Source organism: Dromiciops gliroides, chromosome 1 (genome assembly GCF_019393635.1).
Source record: "Dromiciops gliroides isolate mDroGli1 chromosome 1, mDroGli1.pri, whole genome shotgun sequence".
NCBI classification, from domain to species: Eukaryota; Metazoa; Chordata; class Mammalia; order Microbiotheria; family Microbiotheriidae; genus Dromiciops; species Dromiciops gliroides.
The window spans coordinates 423,515,939-423,529,395 of NC_057861.1; the positions used below are offsets into that span (position 1 = coordinate 423,515,939).

Below are 13,457 nucleotides of genomic sequence, written 5' to 3' on the forward strand. Positions count from 1 at the left end.
TCTCCTTGGGTTCAAAACTGGACACAACCACTTACTACTAGCTGTGTAACCCTGGGCAAGTCACTTCACTCTACCGCAGTTCAGCTCAGTAAAATCAGCTGCAGAAGGAAATGGCAAACCACTCCAGTATCTCTGTCAAGAAAACCCCAAATGGAGTCATGAAGAGTTGGACATGACTGAAAACAACTGAACAATAGGAGATGTAAGGTCTTGTACATGGAAAGACAAACTGATTTGGTTGTACTGAAGAGTGTGTAAAGGAAAGTAAGTTATAAAAAACCTGAAAGGGTTTATGCTTTAAAAAAGGATGATAGGGGCAGCTAGGTGGCACAGTGGATAAAGCACTGGCCTTGGATTCAGGAGGACCTGAGTTCAAATCCGGCCTCAGACACTTGACACTAGCTGTGTGACCATGGGCAAGTCACTTAACCCTCAGTGCCCCACAAAACAAACAAACAAAAAAAGAGGATGACATGAAATTTTTTATGGGGGGAGGGGGGAGGCAAAGCAATGAGGGTTAAGTGACTTGCCCAGGGTCACACAGCTAGTAACTGTCATGTGTCTAAGGCCGGATTTGAACTCAGATCCTCCTGAATCCAGGGCCAGTGCTTTATCCACTGCACCACCTAGCTGCCCCCATGACATGAAATTTAAAAGGTTTTGCATAAATAAAATTAATGCAGCCAAGATTAGAAGGAAAGCAGGAAACAGAAGAGCTTGTGTTTTATCTGAAATCTAAGGGTCCTTTTGAACAGGACAGGGGTTGACATGTTTAAACCTTCACTTTTCTTTGTGACATTCATATGTGTTTCTATGTCTGTAAAAATATGTACATATTGTGAGCATTATTGGAGAGTAGGCGCCACCTGCCATAGCAAACTATCCTGGTTAACTGGCAAATAAATTGGCTTATGAAGGGACTCAAGTGTTAATATAATGTTGTTACTAAATTTCCACAACCCCTTTAGATCAAAGTTTCATTGAGGAAGGAAGGAAATATGAATTGGCTGGAGAGGAATGGGGTTATTCGGAGGTGTCAGATGAGAGGTGCAGGGAGAACGCTAAGAGAGTAGAACTAACTTAACTTACTTAGCCCTGGCCTTGAGACTAGACTGCTGCTTCAACAGAGAGCCAAGAATTGATGTATTGGAAATATTCAAAATCTAGGTGGAGAAATAGACTGCCTCCCTGGAAGTGGCCAGTTCTCTGTCACTAGGAGTACCCAAGAAGAAACTACATGACCACCTATCAGAAATGAGGTAGAAGGAACAGCTGAAATACATGGGACATTAGGTTCGATTACCTCCAAAATCCCTTCCACTCTATGAAGGGATCATTCTATAAAATATAGGACACTTGGAAGTCTCACCAGACTTTTGGGGAAAAACAAGGATGAAAATTAATTTCTGGGATCATCCAACATATAGGCTTGTTGTAGTGTAAGCTCCTTAAAATGCCTGAAGAACATTGGGCTACCAGAGTAAAACAGCTCTTTCCTTGCTTTTCTATGGATGATTATCAGTTATCAAAAGAAGGGCAGCTTCCAACCCAGTATTTCCTCAGCCCCGCCTGCCCTCCCCCCATTCCCAGAAGCCAAGGAATCACAGAATTCAAGAACTGGGAGGAACTCAGTGACCATTTAATTCAACCCACAACTGCAGGAAGTCTCTGTATAATGTACTATATGAGTCCAAGACCTCCAAGATGGGGAGAAACCCCTTTCTGAGGCAGCCCCTTCCACTATGGCACTTCTTAGGTTGTTGACAAGTTGTTCCTGACTTTGAGCTTAACTTGCCCTTTTTGCAGCTTCCACGTTGTTTTTTACCTTCCTCTGTTCCAAGCCTATTCCCTCCTCCATATGTCAGCCCTTCGAAGAGTTGACCCCAACCATTTGTTATCCCCCAAAGCTTCATTTTTTCCAGGATAAATATGTCCCCTTCCTTCAGTTTATCCTGAACTCAAGATCCTTTGCCATCCTGGTGAGCATCAAGCTAGGTATATAGTAAGTTACTTCTGGAGTGTGGGTTCTAGCCCAGGACAAATACAGCAGAGTCCTGGAGTAGATCCCCTGCAGGCTCCAAACCTCAGGGCTCCTATACCTATTGAAAGCATGGTCTCCCCAACTAATCACACACTTTCTGTGCCTTGTGCCAACCCTGCCCTGCTCTAAATGAAAGTGAAATATGCCCAGCTTCCTCTCTTGTGGTAGAGTCTGTGGCTGTGGACAAGCTATGCTGACTGTGAGGAGGGATTTGTCTGCAAAGGGCACAACTCTGTGGCACCTGTTAGGAAACATGCCTGGGCTTGCCAAGTTCTGGGACAAGCTCTTTGCTGCCCTCCATGAAGTCACCCAGATTTGTTGCATTGGCTTCTGGCCTTTCTGCATAGATAGATTCTGCTGTTTCTGGGAAGCTGAACACACACACACACACACACACACACACACACACACACACACACACACACCCCTCTTAAATGAAAGAGGGTTCTCGGGGAGACATACCAAAAAAGCTATGAACCTGAGACCTGACCTATCCACAAAAAAAGAATAGAATTTATTCCCTAATCACATCCCTTCTCAAACCCTCAGGTTCCTCAATTGTCAGAGGGAGTTGGGCTAGATTTTTCAGAGGTCTCATTCAGTTCTAACATTCTTGAATTCTAGGAGGCCCCAGAAGAAATGTGTTTTTACCAAATTTACCACAGCAACAGTTTTCTGCTGTTATTATTGTCCATCTCACAAAAAAGGGGGGAAATCAATTTTAAACAAATTAACAGCCAGATAGTTTATTTGCATTTATTAAATAAATTGACTGGTCTTAAAATTTGAGTCCTATCACCATATCCTTGTGACCTATGACTGAGAGATCAAAGGTAGAAATCAGCACTCCTAGTAGTCCAGTGCCCAGCCCCTCTTCTTCTGTTGAGGGCTGTTTTGGAGCTTTTTGGAAAGCAAAAGGAAGCTGATAATTTATTCCCTTTGGATTAGTCCACACCCACCTCTACTTTTGGCAATGGCTGTGAGGGGAAAAGAGTATGTCTGCTGGGCTGGGGGAAATCATGGGGAACTAAAAATTGGAATTTAACAATTCAATATTCATTTATCCATTTGATAAACATGAAACAGCTGTTGTGAGAGAACACTGTGTTAGGAAATGAGGTATGTATCAAGCTTTGATAAAATATAGTCCCTGTCCTCAAGAAACTTACTGTCTAGTAAGAGGATAAGACACAACCATAGAAAGAGACAGTGCAAATTATTAACTAAGTTAAGTACAGAGTGGCAAAACAGAGAGCCACCAGAGGAGCAAGGGTTGCAAAGTCATTATTAAAAGGCAGCTAGGTGGGGCAGTGGATAAAAGCAGTTGTCCTGGATTCAGGAGGACCTGAGTTCAAATCCGGCCTCAGACACTTGACACTTAGTAGCTCTGTGACTCTGGGCAAGTCACTTAACCCTCATTGCCCGCCCCACCTCCCCAAAAAAAGGCAATAAAAGAAGGCTTGATGGAGGAGGTATTAATTCATAGGAAATTTCATAGCTGGAAAGGGTCTTGTAGAGAGATCTAGTCCAGCACCTTCATTTTGCAGATGAGGAAAGTTGTCTACAATTACTATCAGTAAAAGAGTTATTATGTCTCCAAGAACAAAGCTTTTTTTTTTTTTTATAAAAAACTGGACTTGTGATCTCATCAACATAGGGAGCTCCCAGGGAGCAAAATCCTTTGTTAGTGGAAATCAGCACCTTTTCTGCAACATACAATCTTAGAAAGTAGCCTGGGTAACCAAGATTACAAGGGAAGTTGAAAACTGGGAAAGAATTTTTGAAACAAATTATCTCTGATAAAGGCCTCATTTCTCAAATATATAAAGAACTGAGTCAAATTTATAAAAATACATTCCCCAAGTGATAAATGGTCAAAGGATATAAACAGGCAGTTTTCAGACAAAGAAATCTAAGCTATCTATAATCATATGAAAAAAATGCTCTAAATCACTATTGATTAGATGAATGCAAATTAAAACAGCTCTGAAGTAATATGACAATTGGGCAATATGACAAAAAAGGAAAATAATAAATTTTGGAGAAGCTGTGGAAAAATGGAACACTAATGCATTGTTGGTAGAGCTGTGAACTGGTCCAACCATTCCGGAGAGCAATTTGGAACTATGCCCAAAGGGCTATGGAACTGTTCATACCCTTTGACCCAGTAATACCACTACTAAGTCTGTATCCCAAAGAGATCACAGAAGAGGGACCTACATGTACAAAAATATTCCTAACAGTGCTCTTTGTGGTGGCAAAAAAAAATTGGAAATCAAGGGAATGTCCATCAATTGGGGAATGGCTAAACAAGTTGTAGTATATGAATGTAATGGAATATAAGGATTTCAGAGAATCCTAGAAGTATTTACATGAACTGATGCTGACTGAGAGGAGCAGAACCAGGAGAACATTGTACACAGCAACATTGTGTGATGATCAACTGTGATAGACTTGGCTCTTCTCAGCAGTGCAATTATCCAAAACAATTTCAAAGAACTCATGAGACAATATGTTCTCCACATCCAGAAAAAAAGAACCGTGGATTCTGAATGCAGATTGAACCATACTGTTTCAAATTTTGGGCTGTTTTTTCTTTTTCTTTTTAGGTTTTTTTCCCCCTTGTGCTCTGATTCTTCTTTCACAATATGATTAAAGGAGAAATGTGATTATACATATATAACCTATATCAGATTGATTTCCATCTTGGGGGGGGAGGGAGGAAAGACAGGGTGGGAGAACAATTTGGAACTAAAAATCCTATGAAAACAAATTGAAAACTATCCTTATATGTAACTGGAAAATAATAAAACACTTTAATTTTTTAAAAAAGACAGTAAAAATAATATTTATAGCAGATCTTTTTGTGGTGTCTAAGAATTGGAAATCAAAGGAATACCTATCAACTGGGGGATGGCTAAATAAATTGTGGTACGTGATGGTGATAGAATATTATTGTGCCCAAAGAAATGACAAGCAGGATGACTTCAGAAACGTCTGGAAAGACATGTATGAAATGATGTATTGTGAAGTGAGCAGAACCAAGAGAACATTGTACACAGAGAGAGCAATATAGTTTGATGAAGAACTGTGGATGACTCAACTATTCTCAACAATACAATGATCCTGAACTGAGAGGAACAGAACCAGGAGAACATTGTACACAGTAACAGCAACATTGTGTGATGAACAATGGTAATAGACTTGGCTCTTCTTAGCAGTGCAATGATCCAAAACAATTTCAAAGAACTCATGATAGAAAATGTTCTCAATATCCAGAAAAAAGAACTGTGAATTATGAATGCAGATTGAACCATACTGTTTCTACTTTTGGACTGTTTTTTCCTTCTTTTTTGAGGTTTTCCCCTTATCCTCTGATTCTTCTTTCAAAAGATGACTGATGCAGAAATATGTTTAATGTGATTGTATATATACAACCTATATCAGACTGCTTTCTGTCTTGGGGAGGAGGGAGGGAAGGGAGTGTGAGAGAAAAAAAATTGGAACTAAAAATCCTGTGAAAACAAATGTTGAAAACTATCCTTATATGAACTGGAAAATAATAAAATACTTTTTAAAAAACAGAATGCAATGATCCAAGGCAATCCCAAAAGATTATTGATGAAATATACTTTCAACCTTCAAAGAAAGAACTGATATTGATGGAACAGACTGAAGGGTGCTATTTTTCACTTTCTTTCATTTTTTTTTCTTTTAATCAAGTTTTCTTGTACAAAATGACAAAGATGGTAATGTTTAATCATACCTGTATAACCCATATCTAATTGCCACCTAAGGGAGGAAGGAGTGGAGGGAGGGAACGAGTAATACAAATTGGAAAACAAAACTATAAACAAAAATGTTTATTAAAAATAAATAAATAAAAGTAGCTTGGGTCTTGGAGAAGTTGACTCCCTTGCTGAAGATTACACAACCAGGGACAGCTAGTTGGTGCAGTGGATAAAGTACTGGCCCTGGATTCAGGAGGACCTGAGTTCAAATCCTACCTCAGACACTTGACACTAGCTGTGTAACCCTGGGCAAGTCACTTAACCCTCAATGCCCTGCAAAAAAAAAAAAAAAAGATTACATAACCAGTGTGACTCTCATCATACCATACTGCCACCTCATTGGATATTCAAGAAGGGGCAGGGATCAAACAGGCAAAGAGGGATTTCAGGTGCAGTGAACAGCTTTAACAAAGGCACAGAGATGAGAGAATGCCCTTTATATCTAGGGATGGTGAGTAATCTAATTGATTGACACACAGATCACATGAAAGAGAATAAAAGGGGGTCATCTAGGTGGTGTAGTGAATAAAGCACCAGCCCTGGATTCAGGAGGACCTGAGTTCAAATCCGACCTCAGACACTTGACACTTACTAGCTGTGTGACCCTGGGCAAGTCACTTAACCCTCATTGCCCCATAAAAAATAAAAATAAAAAAAAATAAAAAGGCTGGTGGCTAGGGTGTCATCAGATCTTGGAGAGACTTGAATGTCAAGCAGGAGAATCTGAACTTTAATCAATAGGTGATAGGAATGGGGCGGCTAGATGATGCAGTGGATAGAGCACTGGCCCTGGGTTCAGGAGGTCCTGAGTTCAAATGCGTCTTCAGACATTTGACACTTACTAGCTGTGTGACCCCTGGGCAAGTCACTTAAACCCAATTCCCTCACCAAAAAAAAAAAAATAGGTGATAGGAATGACTAAAGTTTTCTGAGCGGAGGAGTGGCATGAGCACAGCAATTTTTGAGAGGCAGCATGGGATAGTAGAAAGGGCCTTGGACTTAGGTGTAAGGAAGGCTATATTCCAATCTGGCCTCTCATAGCTCTGTGACCCTAAGCAAGTCACTCCATCTTTCTAAGTCTCAGTTTCCTCATCTTTAAAATGAAGGCGTTGAAGGGGCAGCTAGGTGGCACAGAGCACCGTCCCTGGAGTCAGGAGGACCTGAGTTCAAATCCAGCCTCAGACACTTAACACTTACTAGCTGTGTGACCCTGGGCAAGTCACTTAACCCCAATTGCCTCACTAAAAAAAAAATGAAGGGGTTGAACTTGAGGATCTCTAAGTTCTCTTTCACCCAGGTTTGTTGTTTGGTTGGAAGAGAATAAGATAAACAATAAGTCATCTTCTACATAATAATTTCTTCCTAATTAAAGCTAACAAATAAAAGCCGTTTTTCTTTATGATTTTTTAACTAAGAATACTTTAAATGCATCTGGAAAGGAGAGCAGACAATTACTTAAAGAAATATCTGTGACTGGTGGCAATCAGTAGTTAGGCTGGAATCCTTGCAAAGCCATCATAAAAGTTGACTTCATATACTTCATAGACAAGGTGAGACCTGGCTAGTGAGATGGAATCCATCACTATCACTAGTTTTGTAGGTTACTAGATTATTAAATCAAACAAACAGCATTTGTGTGGTGACATTCCATTGGCATGTATCACCTTGGTGGTTCTGAATCATAGCTACATTTACCAAGGAGCCTGTATATATTTAATTCTCTCTGTTCCATTAAGAGTTGAAGAATTAGTCAAAACTCAAAGTCACAGCTCTGCTCACTTTATTATACCACAAGCAAATAAAAAACCACCCAGAACACAAATGCTCACAGTGATTATTTGCCCATAGCTGTGTTAAATCTCAACTCAAAACTACTCAGAGGACTTAAAGAACATTTCTGTCAGAGGGGAAAAGGTGGCTGATGAGAGGGAAGTACTCTACAAAGTTTGACTCCAGATGACCTGCATGTTTGGGACAGACTGAAGCACCAGGGCACAGCAGTGCACAGCTTGCTTTATAGGCCCCACTTTTCTGGACTTCAGGCAGAAAGGCCTCCTTCCTGCTTGCCAGGCCCTGCCCATGAGCTACCTAGAGTCACTGTAACGATTGGAATGACGCCACCTGCTGGAGACTTACTGTAGAAGAGTTCCGCCCATGAAGGGAAGGTCTTTGAGGGCAAGATCAGGAGTCTTTTCTTTGGCATGAGGAAGTGACGCGGGTGAGTGGGAGGAGGAAGGAAGAGACTGGTGCTCAGTCTCGCGCTCTTTCCTTTGGACTCTGGTGGAGAAGGGAGCTAGAAATGTGCTCTCCCTTTAATAGATAGGAATCTAGGCCTTTCTCTCTCTCTTTACCAAATTCTTATTCTCCTTAATAAATGCTTAAAAGTCTAACTCTTGCTAAAGCTTATAATTTATTGGCGACCACTCATTAGATATTTTAGACAGTTTAGCTAGAATTTTAGCCCTTAACAGTCACTGTGCCCTGGCTTCAGAGAGTTGAAGTCATGGTAGCAGTTTGATGTTTTACCAACCCACAGCCAAATAGTGGCTTACACCCTGCTGTCTCCACATAATTGTTTAATTAGAAGGGACCCCTGTGTCAGACTTTCAGGACAGAAGTGCCTGGGAATAGTTTCTTATTGCTTACTGCTCATATATCAGACACCCAGAAAACCTGGGGCGGGTTGGGGTGGGGGGCTGCGATTCTGCATCCTAGAACAGAAACAGTATAATTCAACCAACAGAAAGACCTTCCCTTTGTCCACTGGTGCTCTCCCTCTGTCTATCCCTCTTTCTCCCTACTATGCTGGCTTTGCCTTCCCACTTCCACAGCTTGCCTGTCCCTTACCCTAAAACCTCTGAGACTGAAAACTCCCTCACTTTAGGCCACTTCTTCTACAGCCTTTGGGCTGACCAATTTTAATCTTCCCTTTCCATCCTCTCCTGTACCCTCAAGTACCTGGATTAGGTGGTTCAGTCTCCTCCCCCTAAGGTTCAGCTCATTATCCCTTTAACCTTCCATGCCATGGGGCACCCTTTAGGCTTCCACTCCCTGAAGTGCATGGTCATCTCCTTTAAGAGGCAGCTAGGTAGCACAGTGGATAGAGCACTGGCCCTGGAGTCAGGAGGACCTGAGGTCAAATGCAACTCCAGACACTTACTAGTTGTGTGACCCTGGGCAAGTCACTTAACTCCGATTGCATTAAAACATCCGGGGGCATCTCCAGTTGTCATGATATATATCTTGCCACTTCACCCAGAGGCCTCTGGGTGACCTTGCAACAGTCCTCCCTCACTTAAATTTAATTCAGTGCTAATCATGACATCACCCCAATGTCATGGTCCTCTTCAAGAATGAAGGACAAACAACATCTCCTTTAAAATGTAAAGGCCTAGAAGGTCTTTGCTTTTATTCTTTTATCTCTAGAGTTTAGCAAAGTGCTAAGCACTTAATAAAAGCTTTTCCACTCATTTCAATCAAGTTTAGGAGAAACCTTTAGGTTTTTCTTTCAGTACCTTCTTTCCTTAAGAATTGTCCTGGTTGGCGCATGATGGAAAATGCTCTCCACATCCAGAAAAAGAACATGGAGTCTGAATGCAGATAGAAGCATACAATTTTCACCGTTTTTAAAGATGTGTTTCCCTTTTGTTCTGATTCTTCTTTCACAGCATGACTGAAGTGGAGATGGATTTAACACGATTGCATATATAGAGATATAACCTATATTAGATTGCTTGCTGTCTTGGGGAGGGAAGGGAGGGAGAAAAATTAGGAAATCAAAATCTTACAAAAATGAATGTTCAAAACTATCTTTACATGTAATTGGAAAAAATAAAATACTATTAAGAAAAAAAAAAAGAATTGTCCTGGTTGGGGCAACTAGGTGGCATTGGGGCAGCTAGGTGGTGCAGTGGATAGAGCACCGGCCCTGGAATCAGGAGGACCTGAGTTCAAATCTGGCCTCAGATACTTAACACTTACTAGCTGTGTGACCCTGGGCAAGTCACTTAACCCCAATTGCCTCACCAAAAAAAAAAATTTAAAAAAAATAAAAGAATAGCCCTGGTCACTTATATGAACTGATGCTGACTGAGAGAAGCAGAACCAGGAGAACATTGTACACAGTAACAGCAACATTGTATGATAAACAATGAGGATAGACTTGGCTCTTCTCAGTGGTGCAACGATCCGAAACAGTTTCAAAGAACTCATGATAGAAAATGTTCTCAACATCCAGAAAAAAGAACTGTGAATTATTAATGCAGGTTGAATCATTACTGTTTCTACTTTTGGACTGTTGTTTTTTCCTGCATTTTTGAGGTTTTCTCCTTGTGCTCTGATGACTAATGTAGAAATATGTTTGATGTGGTTGTACATTTACAACCTATATCAGACTGCTTTCTGTCTTGGGGAGGAGGGAGGGAAAGGCAGGGAGAAAAGAAAAATTTGGAACTAAAAATCCTGTGAAACAAATGTTGAAAACTATCCTTAAATGTAATATGTAACTGGAAAATGATAAAATTAATTTTTTTAAAAATTGTCCTGGTCTCACTATTAGCCATTACTCCTCCCTCCCATTGGTCTCCACCAGTTATCCTCCCCACATTGGTCTAAACATTAACTTCTCAAACATTCAGTCCTCCTAAATGGTCCTTCATAGAAATAATTTCTTGTGGTTCAGTTGTTTCAGGCATATCCAACTCTCCATGATCCCATCTAGGGTTTTCCAGGCAAACATAGTAGAGTGGTTTGCCATTTCCTTCTCCAGGTCACTTTATAGATAAGGAAACTGAGGCAAACAGGGTGAAGTGATTTGCCCTCAGTTCCCACAAGGGCAGATTTGAACTTGGAAAGATGAGCCTTCCTAATTCCAGGCTGTGTACTCTATTCATTGTGCCACATAGATAATCATGTCTTTTTTCTTACAAGGGCTCCATGTTAATACCAAAAATGCCATAGACATTTTAACTTCCTCTGGGCTATGATCAGCATTCATGTCCCCCACCCCCACCCCCACCCCCACTCCTTCTCTTAGCCTTCCCTGTCCCCTTGCTTTCTCAATTTCTTTTCTGATCTCTACTCCTTGAACAATTTTACCATAAGTAAGGCCTTTGAAATTGTTACCTACCTGTCATAGGTACCTAAAGAGTTGGGTAAAATGGGCTATTAAAGATTTCCTAACTCTTTCCAGTTATATCCTGATATATCCTGTGCCTTATCACCAGACTCATCTTCCCCAGGCATAGCTCTGAGGATGTCATTGTTCTGCCCTTGAGGGTTTCCCTATAATGCCTTGAATGAAGTCCAGCCTCCACACCCTCACCTTTCTCAATCTTACTAAAATAACTGTTTGCACATCTGTCTATTGCTATCACTGTATATACTGTGTTCCATTCAAATTAAGACACTTACTTTTCCCTTAACACCTGTCCTTTTCCACCACAGTCTTTACTTATCATAATCCTGTCCATGCTAGACTATAAATTCCACCCACAGTTTCAATAGAAGCTTCAGTAAATTTAAAGTAATTCTTTAGAAACAAAAGCCCTGAGGGGAGAATGGTAAGAGTGTGGAGAGGAGCTGGGAGGAAGGAAACAAGAATTTATAGATTTCTTGCAATGTGCCAGGCACTGTGCTAAGCACTTTACAAATATTATCTCGAGTCCCGATCTCACGACGCGGAGCCGGGCCGGGCCCTCTGGAGGAGAGGAGGAAGAAGAGGAAGATGAGGAAGAAGAGTAGACGGAGGCGCAGGCGGTGGCAGAGCTGCTGCTGAACGGCTACGGCGGGGGTGGGGAGGCGGCGGCGGCGGCGGTGGGGGCGAGGCGGAGACGATGTCTGAGCCGAGCCCAGAGAGCTCCAGCCAGGCCGGGGAAGACGAGGACGAGGAGGAAGAAGAGGAGGAGGACGAGAGCAGCAGTAGCAGCGGGGGAGGCGAGGAAGAGAGCAGTGCCGAGAGCCTGGTGGGTAGCGGCAGCAGCAGCCACGAGACCCGCTCCCTCAGCCCCGGCGCTGCCAGCAGCAGCAGAGGCGATGGAGACGGCAAGGAGGGCCTGGAAGAGCCCAAGGGACCGCGGGGCGGCCAGGGCAGCTGCGGCGGCGGCGGCAGCAGCAGCAGCAGCAGCTTTGTCTCCCTCGGCGGGTAGGAGAGGCAGCCTGGAGGTGTCCTCAGACTGGGAGCCCCTGAGCCGCATGGACTCGTTGGACAGCATAAGCAGTACTATAATGGATGTAGACAGCACAATTTCCAGTGGGCGTTCAACTCCTGCAATGATGAATGGACAAGGAAGCACTACTTCTTCAAGCAAAATCATTGCCTATAACTGTTGTTGGGACCAGTGTCAGACTTGCTTCAACTCTAGTCCAGATCTGGCAGATCACATTCGTTCCATACATGTAGATGGTCAGCGAGGAGGGGTATTTGTTTGCCTATGGAAAGGTTGTAAAGTATATAACACTCCTTCAACCAGTCAAAGTTGGTTACAAAGACATATGCTGACACACAGTGGAGACAAACCTTTCAAGTGTGTTGGTGGTGGTTGCAATGCCAGCTTTTCACCTCAGGGAGAGTTAGCGGGTCATGTACCCACACACTTTAGTCAGCAGAATTCTTCAAAAGTTGCCAGCCAGCCAAAGGCCAAAGAGGAATATCCTTCTAAAGCTGGAATGAACAAGAGGAGGAAGTTAAAAAATAAAAGACGACGCTCATTACCACGACCCCACGACTTTTTTGATGCATAGACACTGGATGCAATACGACATCGAGCCATATGCTTTAACATCTCAGCCCATATAGAAAGTTTAGGAAAGGGAAACAGTGTTGTTTTTCATAGTACTGTAATAGCCAAGAGAAAAGAAGATTCTGGAAAGATAAAACTGCTGCTTCATTGGAATGCAGAAGATATTTTGCCTGATGTGTGGGTTAATGAAAGTGAACGACATCAATTAAAAACTAAAGTAGTTCATTTATCAAAACTGCCCAAAGACACTGCCTTGCTTTTGGATCCAAACATATACAGACCCAATTTAAGTTGATACATTGAAGGAAAGGAAGTGTGATGGTTATATTTTACATGGCTTCACTTGTACTAATGAACATGATGGAACACAAAAGTGTTTGCTGTGTGGAAAAATTCTTGCAAATGGAAGAATAAAGTCAGCAAAACTGAAAGAGCACCTTACATCTGCCCATTCTGAAAAATGCATCTTAAAATACCTTTTTTCCCCTTGTGAAGAAAGCTCAATTCAAAAAAGTTGGAATGCTTTCAAAACTTGGATTTGCCACTTCACAAAAACCTTGTGTTGAATCATTCTATAAGGATGCTTACCAGATTGCCAAACAAAGGATAAAGCCACACTCTTGGAAAGACTGTATGTAGTAAAGCCATAGACACTTGAAATGGTTGAGCTGGTTTATAGACTGAGTCGAGAAAAGTTGAACACGGTTTTATTGTCAAATGATGTGAAATATTCTGGAATATTTCATATTTCTTTGAACATTATGAAGCAAGTCATTGAGGAATTGGCAGCCCTGCCAATTCTCCTTTCTTATACTACTGGAGAAAACTACAGACATTTCTCAACATAGCGTCTTGTTTTTGTTTGCTAGGTGTGTGTTAATGCCA

General features: G+C 41.8%; 1 protein-coding gene across 1 annotated transcript in view; it reads left to right on the forward strand.

Annotated features, from left to right (window-relative positions):
* Positions 1 to 13,003, forward strand: part of LOC122750062 (zinc finger protein AEBP2-like) — a 33,558-nt gene extending 20,555 nt beyond the window's left edge. Inside the window, 3 exon segments of the mRNA XM_043996714.1 lie at positions 11,460 to 11,623; positions 11,626 to 11,965; positions 11,967 to 13,003. Of these exon segments, the coding sequence (XP_043852649.1) occupies positions 11,460 to 11,623; positions 11,626 to 11,965; positions 11,967 to 12,867 (1,405 nt within the window). The 3' untranslated portion in view covers positions 12,868 to 13,003.
* The last annotated feature ends 454 nt before the right edge of the window (positions 13,004 to 13,457 follow it).